General features: G+C 41.6%; 1 protein-coding gene across 2 annotated transcripts in view; it reads right to left on the bottom strand.

Moving 5' to 3' along the window:
• ATP6V1A (ATPase H+ transporting V1 subunit A) overlaps positions 1–20048 on the bottom strand; it is a 30641-nt gene that overhangs the window by 7645 nt on the left and 2948 nt on the right. The window contains exons 1-12 of one of the 2 annotated variants that reach the window (XM_039717831.1): positions 13976–14133; positions 10576–10670; positions 8808–8936; positions 7151–7365; positions 6295–6432; positions 5641–5792; positions 4661–4823; positions 3327–3435; positions 2411–2533; positions 2209–2323; positions 958–1021; positions 47–250 (exon numbers count right to left, since the gene is read on the bottom strand). In XM_039717831.1, the coding sequence (XP_039573765.1) occupies positions 47–250; positions 958–1021; positions 2209–2323; positions 2411–2533; positions 3327–3435; positions 4661–4823; positions 5641–5792; positions 6295–6432; positions 7151–7365; positions 8808–8936; positions 10576–10657 (1494 nt within the window). In that variant the 5' untranslated portion in view covers positions 10658–10670; positions 13976–14133. Of the gene's footprint in view, positions 1–46; positions 251–957; positions 1022–2208; positions 2324–2410; positions 2534–3326; positions 3436–4660; positions 4824–5640; positions 5793–6294; positions 6433–7150; positions 7366–8807; positions 8937–10575; positions 10671–13975; positions 14134–20048 lie in introns of those variants that run through there. The other variant, XM_039717830.1, reaches the window with a different exon arrangement.

Genomic DNA, 20048 nt, shown 5'->3' with positions numbered 1-20048 from the left:
TAAGGAAATGGAGGATGGCTCAATGACACCACATCTGGTCACTCACCTTCCCAACAAGCTGCACAATCTCTGCAAGGTCCTCTTCCTCCTGTAGGATCTCTTTGGCCTTTGTCCTGAGAGGGACGAATTCTGTGAAATGCTTGTCATAGTACTCGTCCAGGGCTCGCGTGTACTTGCTGTAGCTGATCAGCCAGTTCACAGATGGGAAGTGCTTGCGCTGGGCCAGCTTCTTATCCAGACCCCAAAAAACCTGCCAGAAGCCAGAAAGGTCAATCAGCTCTCCAAATCAAAAGGGAAGGCAATTAAAAAAAAATAGCGAGAGCAAGTCAAGCAAGTTGGAGTTAATGCAGCATAGCAAAGGCTTCATAAATGGAAGCCTGGGAGCTTATAGCAGTGACATTCAAATAACACTTTTCAAAAAATAATGCAACTTTTCAGCTGAGTTCAGATTTATTCAGCTTGAGACTGCTCATGAGGGAGCAATTAACCACAGCAATGTCAATATTGGAGTCTATGTAAAGTGGAGACTGAATAGATGTAACTGCTTTTCCCAAAATTGCACACAGTTGCAAGACACTCCCAGTCAGCTTCTCTGAGGATTTTTTGTGGTTTCAATGCACCTATATAGAGTGGTCTGCTTTCCCTTTCAGCTGGAACAGATACTTTTGCAGTGCAGCTAAATAGGCAGCACTTAGAAAACACACAGATATCCCTGAGCAGGCAGTGTTGGAAGGAATTGCTGCCTTCACTCCCTCATCCAAAGGGATCTCAAACACATCGGTTTGAGACCATCTCACAAGGTCTCCTTTCACAGTGTTAGAACATTTTCCAAAACACCCTACAATGCTGCCTGTGTCAAATCAAAGCTCACCCCAGCCACTGGCATAAATGTGCTGAAGTACAACCATTTGGAGTCTAACAAACCAGACAGAAGAGCTGCAACGTTGTGAGACGTACCTGAACAATGCCCAGGGTAGCAGATGTGACAGGATCAGAGAAGTCACCACCTGGGGGAGAGACACTGAGCAACAAGAGACAGGGAAAGGTTATCAGAGCTGCTTTCATAGTTCAAACTGAAGTACTGAACATATGACTGACTGCACAGCTCAGTGCAGAGAAACCAGAAAAGTCAACATGATTTCAAGTAAATAATAGATTGCAATATGTTTGCAGAAAGTGCTTGATGCATACCCACACAGGGGTAATATCAAGCATAGCATGAAATAGTTACATCAGTGACTGATTGACAGTATTAAGGTGTAATTTCAGTCATGTTAGCTTCAGGTAGTAACTCCAGCTTGGATCATCAAACCTGTCTCAACTAGAGCAGATTCAGCAAGAGTGCTGACAGAACATCATGAATACACAGTGCAGTGATTTTACAGAAAACAATATGCCAATTTGAAATTATTTTTGATATTCACCTATACAGTAACTACTTCATTTGTGCTTGACACTCCAAGACATGCTTTCCCAGAGATTAAAAAAAAAATTGTCTTCCAATCTCAAAAGCAGAAAGCCTGGACTACTTCATTTGTGCTTGACACTCCAAGACATGCTTTCCCAGAGATTAAAAAAAAAGTCTTCCAATCTCAAAAGCAGAAAGCCCGTATGTACGTATGTTGTGAACAGAACTAAGCAGAGCAAAAAATCAGCTCTGGGTGTTCTTGCAGATGCAAGGGGCCCTCCTGAAAACACAGGGAATCCACTTGGCCCAGGGTATCATACACAAACCAGTATCACCTAGGAGAATGCCTGTGGACAACATGCTTCTCACAGCACATCACAGCCTGAGATACACTGCTCCATGGCATTCTACTCTATTTGAGCATAAGAATCATGATTCATTATGCCCCCAAGTGCACACACTGCTGCTCTAACTGCCCCTTCTTTCCTGCTCTGAGCATGGTTTGACATACTTTTCAGAGAGCCCTAATGACTTTCTTCCCTGAGCCACTTGATCCGATTGCTGTGCCTGTGATTCCAGAGAGTTACCTGTCTGCATTCATTCCTTCTGCCCCCACGCACAATTTGGCAGCAGTTCTGGGTGAACAGAGACTGTATATCTACCTACTCACTCCCATATTTTTAAGTTCTGCAGCTGCACAGAGCAAGTAGGCCTTTTTGTCTGACAAAAAGGTACCGTGTCACACAAAACAGTGAGGGAGAACCGCAGCCTGTGCAGAGGCAAAGCAATGCAACACTCACGCTCCGACAATGCTGACGCTGCCTTCCCTCTCAGGATTTCCCAGACACTTCACTCTCCCGGCTCGCTCGTAGAAAGAGGCCAGACGGGCACCGAGGTAGGCAGGATAACCACTGTCTGCAAACAGCACCACAGAGATTCAGTCAAAGGCTCTGAGTTTGGAGGGCTGCATTTACAAGCCTAGACTGAGGAAGGACTACTCACCAGCTGGCATTTCAGCCAGTCGCCCTGAGATTTCCCTGAGGGCCTCAGCCCATCGGGAAGTAGAGTCTGCCATCATACTGACATGGTAGCCCATATCCCGGAAATACTCGGACAGGGTGATTCCTGTGACAAAGAGAGTACAGAAAGGAATTCTATGCTTATATGTCATCATAAATATGTAAATAAACCAAATTATTTGATTTACATTTTGATGGAAACAGACAATGGAAGTAACTCTTTCTTCCCACTTATGTCCCTGCTGTCTTTTTTTTGCTGTTGCTGTTTAATTCTTCTCACTCTCCTCATTTTTGTTTATGAGCCACTCAGATTCATCTTACATTCACAAGTATTTCTTTGAAGAGACACCGCAATGTCACTGATGCTACTCTTTCCCTCACTGAAACCAGGAATAAAGACTCCTCTTACTGTAAAATGTCTCCTTCCCTTTCAAACTACCAGAATACAAGAGTGAGAAAAAGGTTGTGTTTCATTTGAATTATCTGACAACTGTTCATAAAAAAGAACTTTAAAAACAGCCTTCAAGAGGCTGCAAAGGAAAGATTAGTCTACCAACTGGGAGAATACTATTCCTGTCCATTAAGTAGCTGTACTTGTCAGCAAAAAGCTAGTCAAAACCTAAAGCTTACAGAATTAACACATGCAGAAAACCTACACAAGTCCTGGCACAGTAAATTCACCTTATAAACAAAATTTACTCAATATTCAGAAAATGCAATTATATGCAAGCAAGGAAGATTCAATTAAGATACTAAGACTTTGTGCAGGTAAGGTCTGAAAGGGTTTACTTCTGAAACTAAACTGGCTTCTTGATATGGTTATCTCAGGAACTGAATATACTAGAGAATGATGGCTTGCTGCATACACACAACTTTCTCTATCCTCTTGTAAATCTTACCAGTATAGATGGAGGCTTCTCTGGCAGCCACGGGCATGTTGGAAGTATTTGCTACTAGAGCTGTTCTCTTCATGATGCTTTCTACCTTGCCATCAACTTCCATTGTTAACTAAAATGCAAGAAATGGAAAAACACCCAAACTGTAACAGTAGCAAGATTTTTTTGTTAATTTTTTGATGCCCATTTTTTTTTTTAAACTGTTTTACTTGCCTTGTGTCAGGATACTCTCCTCACAGCTATTCTACCAAGATCAGAGATGAGATTCAAAATTTTAGGATATGTTGGTTTGTCTTTCAGACTGCACACAGCTTAATGTTTTAATGTACATGCTTCAGCCTCACCTCATCTTCTGCAACTGCCAAATCCCTGTTGATCCCATTCAAGTAAGTAATGACAAACCCACTGCACTAGGTAGCACATGGTCCTCTCTCAGATTTCCAGGCTGAAAGAGCTAAAAATTCTTAGCCTGCTGTCATAAGTCCATTAGGAATTAGAGAGCTTTTTTCCCCATCTACAAGACGCCAAGTTAGTATTTGACAACTGGACATAAAACCACATTTTTAACCTCAGTGAAGCCTTACAAGCACCTGAACAACAGAATGCACACCCTGACATTTGTGTAGAATTCCATTTATGAATACCCTGGGATTTGCCACCTTCAAGGCTAGCTCAGCTTGACTTTCCCACTTTGTCACCAATCAACACACCCAAGCCTTTTAGCCCCTATTTCTGACAGTGATCCTTCTACCTGACTGTTCATACTAGCTGACCCTGGCATAACAACTTCACTAAAACATAACAGGTACAAGGATTGGTAAATCTGTTGCTTGGTTGGGGGTTTTTTTGTTTGTGTTTTTTGGGGTTTTGTTTGTTTGTTTGTTTTTTGGGTTTTTTTAATTATTTTTTTATTAACAAGGTATTTTCTACTTCATTCAAAAGGTACTCCAAATCTTATCATGTCAAACTAATATCTGGTAACTGTATCACCACCCTGAAACTTGTAAATGGATGCTGCATTTTCTATGCATGGTCATGTTAGAGACATGACCAGCGACAGGTGAGATGCTTACCACTGTGCTAAATTCTTCTCTGACATTCATTCTGGCTTTATTTTAAACAACTTGGCAGGTATACCCAAAAACTAGTCCAGATGGTTATTGAAGGGCCACTGAAATAATTCTTGAACAAGCCAAAAAGAATTTTTGCCAGAGCTTCAAGGCAGGCAAGATGATCTTTTCAAGTCACTCTACCAACATATTTTACTCAGTTACAATACCAATACAACAGCAAGTCTTCCCAGGAAGATTTACTCTCCATGAAATCTCCATACTAACCTCAGGGAAATCTCTCAGTACTTCAGACATTTCATTTCCTCGTTCTCCACAGCCTACATAAATGATGACATCACTGTTGGAGTACTTTGAAAGAGACTGCGAGATCACAGTCTTTCCACAACCAAATGCCCCAGGAATCGCTGTTGTACCCCCTTGTACACACCTGAGTGAAGAAAAAGGACTCTGTTTTGTAAGGAACTAAAAGCCAGCTCTTTCCCATCTTAGAATATATTTTTCACTAGAACTCCCTCATCAAAAGCAGAATGACAGGAGTCACATTCAATGTTCTGGGTGAGAAACACAGAGGTATTTCACTAAACAAAAAAATTGAGGGATTAAACTATCCTTTTCTTCTCCTGTCCTTGAAGAATGTGACTTACGCTGATACAACAGCATGACTTTTGGACTTGAGACATAGACGTTTTCACAGCTGGAAGCAGCAATGGAATGGAAATGCTAAGAAATGAACAACTGTACTTAGCTGTGTGTTATAGAATAAGCAGAACAATATTTCAGGACCAAAATAACTGAATTCAGTGTCTTAGAAGTTAGCTGCTTAAATGAGCAGTTTGTGTTACAGTTAAGTGCAACAGTTTTCCTAAGTGGCAACCTTAAAATCACTGGAAACTACACATCCTCAAGACCATGGAAACATATCCTACTCATGCATTCAAATGAAGATAGCAATCTCGAAAATTCTAGCCTTTCTGCAGATGTGACATGATTATGTTAAGTTCATGCATGTCCAGTTTTTTCTAGATTAATGCACTAGAAGAACAGTTTTGTTAAACTTCCTTTTTCCACCAATGGGTTCACCTGCTAAATAAATACAAGAAATTCAGCTAAATATATTTTACGATTATGCTGTGACACATGGTGAAAGCTTACCCTTAAAAAACCCCAATGCTCTAAGGCCTTTTGCCTCTGCTTCCCCCTGAGAGAGATTTCTCACGGAGTAGAAAATAAAAGGAAGCACTTACGGGAAGAGGGCATCCAGGACTCGCTGGCCGGTTAACAAAGGATGATTGGCCGGTAACTTCTCGGTAACAGGACGGACTTGGCGCACAGGCCACACCTGCACCATGGTGAACTTCTCCTTCACACCTTCAAACTCCAGCTCTAACACTACATCCTAACAGAGAGCAGCAGATATGTGAAGTGAGCTAACAGCTGCGTGCTGGCCCAGCACACAAATTCTCATTTTAATTAGTCTGCACAGGCCTTTGATAACACCATAGAGCTCTCAGAACCTCAACATGCAATCATCACCTCCCCAGGGAAGGCTCTTTCCCATAAGTACAAAGCCTCTGGGGGATAACAGAGCAAGATACACCATACATTAAAAACACGCTTTTGAAGAGCAAGTGAATTTTACATATTCGTAAGATATTGCAGATCCCCACAGAGGTCATCAAACATGGCACATTGAAGTGCCATTGGGAAGCCATATACATAGAAAATAGCTGCACAAAATAATAATGCAACCCCTGCAGGCAGGGTAGCAGAAGTGATCATTAACTCAGACACCTTGTTGCATGAAACACTTTAGCTGGCCTCATGCAGAACAGAAAGACTACATCAACCTTATAAAAGAGACATGGAATATACCAGCAAATGCTGTTTGGGAGACTTACTGAAGTGTCGTAGTTTCCTGGAGGAGCAATGTATGTAACTGTACCCCTATTTCGTGGGGGCAGCATGATTTTGTGATTGATCAGGGAGTTTTCATTCACCACGCCATAAATATCTCCACCAGTGATGTGGCTGCCAACCTAAAATCAGAACAGGTCTATTAGTCATAACTTTTAAAAAAGAACCTTGAGAAACTGTAAAAAATACTACAGCTATTAAGTCTAACACTGTGATTACCCCTTTTAAAAATTCCTTGTTACAGCACAGTAGCTCATTTACATAACTCATTACTCCAACAGCATTGCTAGCAACACTACCTGTGCTCAAGTGCCTTTCAAGGCTCAGACAGGAGCAATTACTAACAGACAAAAGAAATTTTCCTCATTTCTTTTCCACCTCTCAACCTAATGTGTTAAGAAGAGAAAGGATAGCATATGCTAACCTGCAGGGTTGGAAAAAAGATGCTGCAAAGAGCTAAAGCCGTGACATTTTCCAGTTCTAAGGCTACCTTCACCATTTGCAAAATGTGTGCTGCAGTCATTCTTTTTGCTCAGTAACACCTGCTCCTGCTAATGCTTACTGCAATTCCATGAGTTTCTCTATGGTTTGGTAAATACATCAAAACTCTGTAGATTTCTCATATGCAGCAGCAACATACTGTAAATCATATCAAGTAAGTTTTGGTGATCCCCATCCAGTCTCATGCATCACTACCACCTCCAAGCACTCCTTTTTGCAAACTTCAATAAATGCAGCATAAACCACAGGTCCCAGCAGCCACAGCCTTAGCACACTGCTCCAGGCCTAAGCTCTGGGGGCAGAGGAGCAAGAGGGGAACACAGGATTGTCAGAACCTACCCGCAGATTTTTGGAAGGTGTGAAGTCCCATTTGACATCTCGGCTCAAAGCTGACACGTTGACACCTCTAGGGATATAGATACTTTTGGTCAGGGCACTGATGTCTGAGAGAGGTCTCTGGATACCATCAAAAATAGCTCCCATAATGCCAGGCCCCAGTTCCACTGACAGGGGCTTCCCAGTACGGAGCACAGGATCTCCTACAGAGACACCAGCTAAAGATTTGCTGAGGAAAAGTTCATCCAGAACCAGAGAAAGAATCCAGGCAGAAGTCATCAGCTCACATCATACTCTCCAACTCCTTTTCTGACTTTAAGGTAATACTATTCCTATGCTACACATGAGCATTTTGGAAGCATGTAGGCCTCATACTAAATTCTGAATTTGCTCAAACAGCAAAGTTCACCACCCTCTAGAGAGGCAAAGTAGTGGCAAATATTCTGCTTTGCAATCATTTGTTCAAGTCACCTGTTGTTGGCAACTAATGTCAACTAATATGGATGCGTTCACTGGAGTGCCAGGCAGTGGGACAAAACATCACACATTTCTTACATCTTCAAACCTAGAAAACAGATTAGGCTGTTTAAGTCAGATAATGTTATGAAATATGGAATTTTTCACTTCAGAATTTGTTTAGAGAGCACAAATGTTTTGATCTTGAGCCTTGCACAGCTTTTTTCAACAGCAGCCTAATTTTAAAAGGACTTGGTCTAAGATCAGCACTATTGCCTTCCTGTCTTTTATCAAGTTGTCAAGTCTGTGCACTACCTAAGCTCCAAAGACACACAATGCACTTTTCTCTGCAAAGGGCCAGCACCTTGGCAGAAGGGCCTGCAGGAATACAAAAGAAACCTCCAAAACTTAGACAAACTTAATAGATTTAATACGAGTTGACTTCGGAGAGGCCTAAGACCAAGCTTCCTCTCAACAGGACATTAAAAGTAAACTATACTCGAACTTGTTCCATGTACTGATGGAAAGCTACTCGATACTGTAACAAAGATGCCATCTAAAATGATAAATTATTAGGCAGAAACAGGACCTAGTCAGCAGTTTGCCAGCAAGCTCTTCAGAACCAAGGTTTGGGAGCTAACACAGCCTTTTTCCTAGGCTCTACAGATACAGCCCCCTTGGGAGGGGGAAAGAGGCCTGCCTTCAAGTTTCATGACTTCTTTTTTGACATTCTCTCATATATATGTGTGTGTGTAATAAAAAATACATTTTAAGTTGCCTAGCTTTTAGAATATATGCTGCGTCACAGCTGGACCAAGATAGTGTAAGCCTACTGCAGAAGAAAAAGTGTAATCTATTATGCTTGGCAAAATCCTCTGTCCAGAAGAAGACATCCTGCCCACTTCACATTTCTTTTTAAGTATTACACAAGCACAGTTATCAAAAGCAAAGATGCAACAAATATTGCTTAGGTTTGCCAATTATGATTGACACTTGTCAACTGCCTTATAACAAAGAGGCATTAAAATGCACTTGAATTCTAAGGTACGCTTTGATTTCCAGTCAAAAGAAGTCTCCTCGCTACACAGCCACACAAGGTAAGCTTCACCTCAAAACCATCAAAATTTACAAAACACACGCAGAACAGATGCCCTGCCAGAACCCAAAGTATCTGGCAGCACAGAGGGAGCAGTGAAAAAGATACAAGTTTCCTCATAGACCTGGACAGTTGCCAGATCCCCTTCCAGCCGGATGATCTCCCCCACCAGCTCGCTGTGTCCCACTCGCACCAGCTCGTACATGGCAGCACCTGCCATGTTGCAGGCTGTGACCACTGCAAAAGAGAGGCACATAGGTGAGTTATTTTTCCTGCAGCTCAGGAAATTTACACATTACAAGAGAATTACAGTAAGAACTGCACAGCATGAACCTGGTATTCACCCATATCAGACACACACTCCTGACTTCATGAAAGGATGCCACAACTCCTGGTATTTCTAGTTTAAAAGTCAAAAGAATAAGTTTTCCTACAGATTTCACTCTGTCCTTTATCCAGAATAAGAGGACACTGTGAGAATGTAGTAATTCACAGGACAATTCAGGCCATAATTTCTCTTATCTGTCTTGACAGATTGCAAACGTTGAGGGTGTGAGATGCTGTAAACTTTGACAAACAAGTTCCATAGGCTCTTCTCCCTTGCAGTGAGCTGGGCCACATCCTCATCTGACTAAATGAAAACACACAAGAAAATGGCAAAACTCACCCAATGCCTGGTAGTTACATATACCTGTTGCTGGGGGCCAGCATTTTCAAGTCACTTAAACTTCTGTTTACCTTGGTAGCATCTGGATGCTGGCATAAACATGGATAGATCAAGCCAAGGGAGCTGCTAAATACCCTTGCATCTAACATGATGTCTAGACAGCTTTTAAAAAAATACTGTTTTTTGTAGAAAAGCATTGTCTATCTTAGGGCACTTAAATTAACTTTCAACAGATAAAGATCGTAGTGCAGCATGTTTTGGGCCTGAAACTTTTTGATGCTTTGAGTTAGATTTCAGCAGGTCATATACAGAGTCCTGGCTGCTTTAGAACAAAATTTATTACATCTTGCAGGTTATAATCACAGTAATGCAAATAAGATTCACATATTTACACAAAAATGCATTTTCCACCTCTTGGGAAAGAAAGCTGTGTCAGTTTAAAATTGTTTCTAAGTACCACCTCTGCAGTTACAGAATTTGCAGTTAAAAAACTTGTGCCTATTTAGGTAGGGATTTTCTTATTCATCAAATACATTGCATTAACAAAAATACTTGCTAATCTTCCATTCTCACATTCCCATCCTTTCCTTCAGCTCTTGCAGAGAATGCAGAAGGGAGCAGAAATGCCAGTAGAGTCTGCCTGTGTTCAAAAGCTGTTCCTAGCAGAGCCTAAACTATTTCAGCTGATAAAGATGAAGGAGAGTCCTCCTTCTCCCAGCTGCACTATCACCACACTCTTATCACGTTCCCTGACTCATGTGGCTCCTTGCTGACCTCCCCCAGCCCATGGTGCAGGAAACAGAACAGCTTGACACTGACAGGGACTGAGGATCTCAGAAAGCACAGGGACAAACTTGCAGTGAGAACAGACTATTTATTTCATACCCTTTTAGAGAAGCTTAGCAGACCGGGCCCAGGGGGCTTTCTCTCATACAGAAAGCTTACCTTTTGTTATTATTCTTGTTTTTATTCAACTGCCTGCTTCTGCTCATTACATTTTTTAAAAAAGGTTAATTAATAGTAACATCTTGTTAGCAGTTTTTTTAGTAGTTTGTCAGACTCTAAGTCAGTAATTCTTCTTAAAGTCCCCCACCCAAAAAAGCATTAAAAGCACCACCCAGAGCTCTTTTATATGTCTCTGCTCTGTGAAGATTAACAAGATCCTAGATAAAACAAAATTTATTACTTCCTTTACAAAATAATACCTACCAGGTCCTGAGACTCCATAAACATAGCCAACAAAAGCCTCTCTGTCCTCATCACGTATTTTGGGGAGCTTGGAGAAGTCCATTTTGCCTGTTCAACTGAACAAAATTAAAAAATAAGAGTCAGTCCTGAAGAACACACACATGTATTAAGTTCCTCCTCTTCCTTCTGCTTTCTTCTTATTTCCAGTTAAAAAGAATTCTGAACTCATAGCCTGAAGCACCTTAACCACTATGATTTTAAAGCTGTAAAAAGTAAAAAAGTAACTGATTTAAACAAACAAAATATCTGAGATTCCTTATTGCAGAAACACAGGAGTAGAACATCACCCCATAATATGCTCTACAGAATGCTACTGAATGAAAAAGATGCAGTCCAACAATGCCCTAACGCTGTTTCTCTGTTTTTAAGCTTGGTAATAGGATATTTAAATGTCAGAAAATCTCTTTTGTATTCCACATCTCATTACCCTCCTTCAAAATATGGAGTTTTCCATGATTCTGAGTGAGCAAGAGAATGTTCTGGGTCTGCTTTACTGCCACCAGTCCCTAAAATGCAATACTACAAATATTAATTGTGAAAATTCAATTTTTGCTATCTTAAGGTGCTGAATCACAGTATTTAGAGGAAGAAACACAGATTTTCAGAAGCACCAGCACACAAACATGTGACTCCTTTCCATGTGTCTCACAGCTACATACTACGCAGTCTTTGCTCTCGGTGAAACCCATGGAGCATAACAGAAGAATTGTGCTGAATAATGGGCAAAACCCCCAACTTGCAACAGTTAACCAACAGGCTGTCATCTCATGCCAGTAATTGTTCAGGAAATCTAAACAAGTGGCACTGGAAAAGCTGTTTTATCAACAGACTTCCTCCATCCATGTTTGTGCTGTGGCTGACAGTTGGGCTGTCCTGTTTCCGGTGCGGATCAGAGGATTTAGCGGTTTTGCTTTGTGAGCCCTTATCGTGCTGTGTGTTACCTTGGAAACTGATGGGTGTTAGAGAACTGTAAGGCCACACTCTTCCCATTTCTCCTGTGCAGACACACTTAGGACACTGGTGAAAGGTGTGCTATGGCAGCCCCAGCACAGAACACTCCTGTGCTAATCAGCAGCAAGGCCCCTGTTTGGTGACACGAACTGGGGGGCATCTGTTGACACTCACACTCAAGTCTTTGAGAGCAGCCTAATCTCACCCAGCATCTTCCACAAGGCAGCAAATACAAAGGCATACTCAGGCTTAAAAACCTGCCCTGTGTACAATAAGCAAGACAACAGCTCCACTGCCACCCTTTCCAGTAGAATTAAAGGATAAGTTTTTGCTGATTCTTTGGGAGTAGTCTTTTGCTATTCTTGAAATCCTACAACCATTTTCCAGCCTTTTAATACAATAATACAAGTCCCCTGCCCCTCAGTCTCTTTACTGATCTAGAAGTTTCAAATTGGTGGCACTGCTCCTTAAGAAAAAGATCTCCCATGTCTCTGTGGAGTGTACTGTCTGTCATGGCTGCCACTGATTTATTCCACAGCAGCCACCACAACAGCTGATCATGGCTCAGTCACCACCAGCTTGGAGCAGACCTGCTAATGGGTCTTGAGCCCAAAGGCTAAGCCAGATATCCATTAGATCCCTCTACCCTCCATAGCCATAGGTTATCTTTCACACTTCCCGGTGTTTAGACCCAGGAGACAATTTTGATTTCACTGGTTTTTTTTCTCAAATGGCAGAGGGGAGGTCCTGGCAAAGCAATCTGCAGTTCCTGAGCAGCTGGTATGAGCTGGTTCTGATCTGACTAACACAACTATCTCATCTTTTTTGCTTTTAACAACTAAAACTCAAGCAAGCACAATTGCTGTTCATACTGAAATAAGCAGTTGTTCTTATAAATCCAAATTAAACATTAACTTCAATATAACAATACAGAACAATGTCCAGTGCTGTACTATCAGCATCTCTAAAGGCACAGTAGAGAGTTAAACCACATTCTCATAACTGAATTAGTGACACAGCTTAGACAATGTCCCATATGAGTCAAAATACAAGAGCAAGGAAAAGCAGGAACACTGGACCAGTTTCAATTTAAATTAACTTTTCTTCGTAATCAAAACCTGCTTGAAGCAACTGTTTACCTTTTAGGGAGGCAAGTAAGAACCTCAGAACAGCCATTCTGCAGTTAAATGGCAACATCCTGACAGCCAGCACCTGCTTCTCCTGTTCCTGTGCCTGCTCTGCTCCCTCTCCCTTCCTACAGCCACCATTCTACATTACTGGCCAAGCCAAGTAAAAGAGCAGGGGATTCCTCCACTAGACCACCTAGCAACACACTAATAAACCCTGTCTTTACCATGATCTCTAGCATCTGCACCAACAGCTTTTAAACACATAGAATTCACATCTTTTACACTTGAAATAGTGAACTGGTTTCTCATCTCTGCATTACCTCCACTATACCTCCAAAGTACGGTCTACCCAAAGCCAGTGCCCACCCAGCGAGGCTGACCTCTTTCTTAAGGGGCTACACATCTCTTAACACTGAATACAAATTAAGGGAAAAAAAAAAACAAACCCTGTTATTTATCTCTGCATCATTTTCTTGTGCTTGTGTATTACCACTACAGATTTTCAATTTATATGGAAAAGCCCTTGAGGGCCAAAATGCTGCCTTACTTTCCTACCTCATTAGGTATTTTCATTGATAGTACTGAAAGATAATGAAATTCCCTAAAGCATATATGTACCCCAGAAGCCATGGTAGCTGACCATTTAGAAATCTACAGAGCCCCTGAGGCCTTTGAAAGGCCTCTTGCCAACACAAGATATTAGGCACTATATACAATTCCCTCCTACAAAAGTCCACTAGCACACCTACATAGGATATCAGATAATTTTAATTCCCTTATGAGTAAAGATGCATCTTGTATCCTTTACAATTTATATCTTCCTTATCTAAAACAGTTCACCAATTGATTTCAAACATGCTCTTCTTAAGCTCTAGCATCATATTCTGATTATATAGTACCAGAAATCAAAGTATTGCTTGCATCAGAACCTTCTCTGACTAAAAAGTGATTTATTACACTGATTTTAAAGTCCTAAGTAAACAAGAAAGAGCCCATAACCTGAGCTTTCTATCTTGGTTTCTCCCCAGCACAGTAATCTGGTTACACAGTAGCCTAAAAAATGTAACTGCCCTGCTCTCAATGCTGGAGAAACCTGGTTTGCTTCACTCTTCCTGGGTTTTGCATCTAACATTTGATCAGACGCAGAATTTACACGACGAACTGCCTTAACACAAAGATTTTTTTCAAAATTCAGACTCCGGTGAGATTTTTAGAAGGAGCCTTCTTGCAGCAAGGAAGAAAATCTACAACAATTTTATCACATAAACACAGCTCCTTACCTTATTTTGCAGAAGCAGGGAGTACCAAAAACCCAGAGGCCCAATTCAAAAGCTAGAATTCAGCAGTGAAGCATCACCGCTTGCGAAATAATCGTCCTTCTAGTGCCCCTACACAGAAGGATGAGAAAGCTGCTGCAGAGGGGAACGAAATTTCTGACACACAGCAGAGGCACAACCACCTGACTTGATGAGTCATCAGTCTCTCTCTCCCTCTCTCTCCCACCAGCACCGAGGAATGCCGCAATAGCAATTCCAGCCACCTCGAGCCCAGCTGAACTCCCATCTGTGCTCTCTCTGCCGCACAGGACCGAGCACAAGAAATTAAAAGGCTTCAGCGGTTGCATTAAGGGCCTCCTACAGAGCCGGGAATTCCAGTGCCCAATGAGCAATGCACACAACTAAATAAACATCTTTGAAAGAGGTGCATGTTTTCTGCTGGGATCTGCTCACCTGCCAGCCCTCCAGTGTAATACAGCCATGTCAGTGTGTGCTGTGCTCGGGAAGAGCTTAACAGAACAAGTGTTTAACAACAGACTGCACAGGGAGGCGCTGAGCACACTGCAATACTAATTGCATGAGCGTGCTGAACAGTATTGATTGCCTCCAGGAGTCTTGTGGGGCTTCCTTATGCTCAGAAGCCTTCCCCTGGCCAGCAGAAGCACTAAGGCAATTGTACTACATCCAGCACCTCCACAAAGCAGAGAGCTGTGCCACCCTGAGTGACAGCTGCTGGAATCTGCTCTCAGAGATGGGCAGGCACTGAACAGAACACAGAACAGAACACGGGCAGCTGTGTGACCCCTCCCTAAGAACCTGCATGGAGCTGAAGAGTTTCCTGCAGTCTTCACAACTTCTCAAGTCTCTCTTTGCAAGTTCTAGGATTACCGACACTTCAAATTGCCACAAAAGCCTAGACACTAACCACAACTGTAGTGAAGAGCACAGCAGCAGTAATTTGGATGCAGCAGTGTTACATCAGTAAGTCATCAATGGTAGGAATCATTCTGCTGGAATAACTTTGAACTTGAAGGTCATACATTTTAGCACATCTGAAACAGACTAATGTGGTTTGATGTCGAAGGGTAGAAAAATAGAATCAGAATAGAAGCCCTTACATTTGATATCCAGGAAAGCTTAATAGGCATAAACAGCGAAATGTACCCAAAGAATTTTCCAAAGAAAATAATACTTCCTCCTCTTCTTATTAAAAACCTAGACATTACAGGACAGTAAAGATCACCACCCACACTGGACAATCAGCTTAGTGTCACATTGGAGGGATGCTTCAGGTTCAAGGCTGCCGACATTTACTGTGCTCACCTGAGCAGACTCTGGCACAGTGCACAAATCCCAGTGTTCAGCTGCATGAAGATCTGCTGCAAGGGCCTCATAAATAACTGGATAATCACTGCCACAGATTTCCTGTAACTAGAACAGTTTAAACTTCCCCTTCTAACAGATAATGTCCTTAGGAGGAAGTATTAAAAAAAAAAATATATATAGGGCCTGAATTACTAGACAAATGCAGAAGTTTGGCAGCATATTCATATCTAAAATTTAGGATATTGTCCTACAAAAACCAACATGCCCAGAACTCTTAACACAGGTCACTGGGAAAGGAAGCCCAACAGTATTCTCAGGAAACCTGCTCCTTCACAGTATGCAGTTATAATTTTACTATAATACAGCAGGGAAATTACTCCAGATTTCTCAGCCACCAAACAACTGAATTACTGAGGTTCAGAGGCACCTTTGGCAATCATCTACTTCCAACCTCCAGCTCCAAGCAAGCTGATGTGGGCTGCTCAGGGCCACATTCAAATGCATTTTGATTACCTCCAAGGATGAAGCCACCACAAGTCTCTGGGCAACCTGTTCCAGTGTTTAGACACCCCTGCAGTAAAGTGTTTTTCCTATGTTTAAAGGGAATTCCCGGTATTTCAGTTTGTGCCCATTGTGTCATGTTACCTCAGCAGGAAGCACTGAGAAGAGTCTGGCTCCATCCTCTTTGCTCCCTCCCATCAGGTGTTGATATACTTTACAATAAGATTCTCAGAGCTTTCTCTTCCTGAGGCTACATAATCCCAGCTCTCTCACCTGCTTTTCCTACCTCCATATGCTTAACAGTCTTTGTGGCCCTTTTCTGGATGCACACCCCTATGCCACATCTTTCTTCTACTGGAGAACCCAAAACCATACACAGCATTCTAGATGTGGTTTAACCAAGAGTTAGAGTTTAACCAAGGTGAAAAACCACCCCCCTGAACCTGTGGGCAGGATTCTTCCAAACACAGCCCAGAATAGTGCTGGCTGCCTTTGCCACAAGGGCACATTGGCAGCTGATGTCCAGCTTGGGGACCCCCAGTTCTTTTCAGCACTCAGTCAGTCCTCAGCCTGTAGCAAGATAAGTGGTTATTCTGCCTCAGGTGCAGCACTTGGCACTTCTCTTTGTCAAACTTCATGGGATTCCTGTCAGCCAATTTTTCCAGTCCAGGTCCCTCTGTATGGTAGCACAACCCTCTGCTACACCAAACACCTTCCAACCTACCATCTGCACTCTGGTGAAACCAGGCAGGAGTCACGTCCTGTGCTCAACACAACCACGTGGCTCAGTCTTCTCATGACATGGACACCATGAAGTGAACAGCAACCTTCCTGCCACAAGCTCTGAGCTAGAAAGAATACTTCTTACACTCAACAATATGGACATTTTTCTACCTAGTTATTCACACAATTTCAGTTGTCACAGGGCAATTTGAGGCCACCTCTGCTTTAGATCAATCCAGAATCTGCTTAAGTGATCATCAGCTACATACTGATGTGGACCCATCTGCAACCCTACAAGACCATTTATCTTTCACATAAATTGTTCCTTGGGTTCTTATAAGCCCCCTCCTCTCACATGAAGATTGTTTCACATGTACACGTAAATCCATGTGAAAGAAAATTATGCTGCCACTGTCATTATGGCTAAAAAGTGAGACCATGCAACATTGAATTCATGAAGTCCACTACAAGCTCCTACTGACCTCTTCCTAAAAACAGATGGGGACTTAGCTGTGGGCATGCCAATACATACAAGTTTGATACTTCAAATAAACATCATGCCTTGCATACAAGCTAAAGATATAACAATATATTTTTATTTGATACATATATACAAGGTACAGTATATATTCCCAAAGCTAGGGTGTGAAGTCTGCCCATGCAAGACGTACCACCACGTCAACTCCAGCACCCAAGCTTTTATTCAGCAGCTTGGGAAATTCCTACAGTTAGCCCAGAACAATTCTAGAACAAAGCTATTTGAACATGACAAAGAAGTCAACAGCTGAAATAAAACTAGACAGAAAGGCTGGCAAGGTGTTCATTGCATAAGTACTTTGACCCACTGAAGATCTGATCAGCTCAGTAGATAAGCAGCCTTCAAACATCAAACACAGCCATATCTAGGAGTGATAAAGACCCTAGCTAAATCCATTAAAACACTCCTGTTACTAGAGAAAACCACATTGTCCACGTGAAAAAATGTTCATCAACTGACTCATATGCTACAGTTTTCCATAATAGGGTTTTCTATACCAATTCTTTCCTCTCAGCTGAGGCTTCTCCAGAGGAGGAAATTGATGAACCTCTCCTTAGTTCTTACTTGCTACACTGCTTCACAATTTTATTACTGTGAAAAATTTGACATTCCTTTCAGCCTGCTACCCATTCTGCCCTTTGGCTTGATAGACTTTCACATAAAAGAAAGATCTAATGCAACTGAAATCCCAACCATAATACAGAACACTAATACAAAATTCATCTCTGTGTTCTACAGTGACCTTCTTTTCTTATCCTGATCCTGTCACCTAGCTGCTAGGGCTGAAAAGTTCTGCAGCCATCTGCTCAGTGCAATGCTCAGTCATTTCCTCTAGATGAACAGTTTTCATTAACCCCACTAATGTTACTGCTCAACTAAAATCTACCCTAGCTTTTATTAAGTAAAAGTCACTCAATTTTCAGGTGTAGTTGGCACTGTTACTTGAAATACTTTTTGTTGCTCTAACCTTTAAGATGACAAACATTAAAATGAAATTAATATGTAGCTGTAAACAACTGTAACAGCAAACTTTACTACAGTTCAGCAGAGTGACTTCTGAAGATCTTACATCAACAGACAAAAAGTGTGCAATTTGACAAAACAACTGTTGCTAGGTTTTTAAGTCAGGCTCAGTTTTACACACAGGAGATGTTTGAGCTCATTAAAATACACTGTCTCCTCTATAAGCCTCACTGCTGCCCAACCCTCCTCCCCAGGTGTAATGGCTAAAATACTGAGCTTGAGTTTGGAATTTCCTTTCACCATTACACCTAAATTTCAGGTCACCTTTAAAGTTAGGATATTATGGAATCTTCAGTTTATTATACAAGGTATTTTACAGCTAGTTTGAAGAGGTGAAACAGGGAGTGAGTCTGCATGAAAGTCTTTGAGAAAGATCCAACATCCCTAGCAGATAGAAGTACTCTTTTATAGCACCTTTGATATAATGAAACACCTGGCTGGAATCACAGCACATGTATTGGCACTGAATTCCAGTAAAAGGAAATCAAGTTGAGGTTGACTTTTCCTATAATGAAAAACTGCATCTTTATGTTTTAAAGCAAGCTAAGCTACATTTGGAAATTTTATGTTCAATAAAATAATACTTGAACTATTCACAGCTTCTTTAGAACAGCCAGAGGCCTTCCAACATATTAATTTTACTATTGTTTAAACTACATATTGTGGTGGGTGTCTGAATATCTACCAGCTCATGCAAATTCATCCCATGATAACAAAACCCTTAAAATTTTAAGGCTCTATAGGCAATTCACACAATAGAATTACTTTTTTAGCCACGTTTACCAATATAGTCTGCAGTTAGTCTGAAATACCATCTTAGGGTTTTTCTGAAGAGCTGCTTTTTAAGGTCTTACTTTCAGAGTAGGAAATAAAGTAATGATACAGTGTAACAAAAACGAGGGCAAAACATTTGCCCCGCTAAAAGAAATTCTTGGAAGATGCAGTTTCTTTGCTCAGATATTAAAAAAACTGTCAAGTCATTCTTCAGGCTCTTAGACAAAATTTGCACACCTGTCCATCTATAAGAAGTTATTCCTATAAAGGCACAGCTGTCTCTCTATGAAGTCCATGGTTTTTCCCATATCCTTTCTATACCTCCTCACACCCAACCATCCCAACCACAACAGGACTGCTCTTCATGCTTAGGGCACAGAACACAGACATCCAAACCACCTCTCTTCTACATGAGCCACCACAAACCACTTCAGTAAGCAAGCACAGCTTACAGCAGCCTAAAGATGGGACACAGCATCTTCACAGCACACATTCTGGCACTTTTCAGGGGATGCTGTCTGGCAGAAACACAGCTGGGCAGACTGGTCAGCTGAAACCAGAGCACTAACATTTCAACTTGGCTATGAGAATCCTTACAACGTGAGCACTTTTCAATTGTTTAGGAAGGACAAAGATAAGGCTTTTATATTACAGAGACCCTCTAGAACACCACTGCTCTCAAGCATTTGTAGCTGCAGTGGATCTATTTCCAGCAGGCTTTTTAGCTCATTTACCTGTTCAGCACAATGAGTCTCGGTTAACTGGGGCAGCTTCCCCTGCTAGTTTTGGTCCTTGCTGATTACTTTTGATTTGAACATAACAGACTCCCCAAAATGTTGTAAACCATGACAAAATTAAAAGAGGGGTCACTGTCAGACAAATTATTTCTGAACAGAGTGAGCAGTGACCCTGAATTTTACCATTACACAAGCTCAGAGGTGTAATCAAGCTGATGAAACAAGCAAATTCTGCAGCTAAAACTGATCTTTATCTGCCATTTGGTTAAGTGGTAGTAACAAGGTCTGTTAGACTTCAGGATTTATCCATATACATCTTACTGGTTTTCACAGTAAATGTATCATTTCAGTAAAGCCAGGCCATGGAAGGCAAAGTCTGTCAGAACAGCCATGGACATGTAAAAAGCTGGCAGCAAATGGTCAATGTTTCTGAGACATGGGAGTGTTGAACTTG

Source organism: Passer montanus, unplaced genomic scaffold, assembly GCF_014805655.1.
Source record: "Passer montanus isolate IOZ18808 unplaced genomic scaffold, ASM1480565v1 scaffold39, whole genome shotgun sequence".
In the NCBI taxonomy this organism is placed as follows: Eukaryota; Metazoa; Chordata; class Aves; order Passeriformes; family Passeridae; genus Passer; species Passer montanus.
Note: the sequence above shows the minus strand (reverse complement) of the source record. Positions and strands in the feature narration are given on the sequence as shown.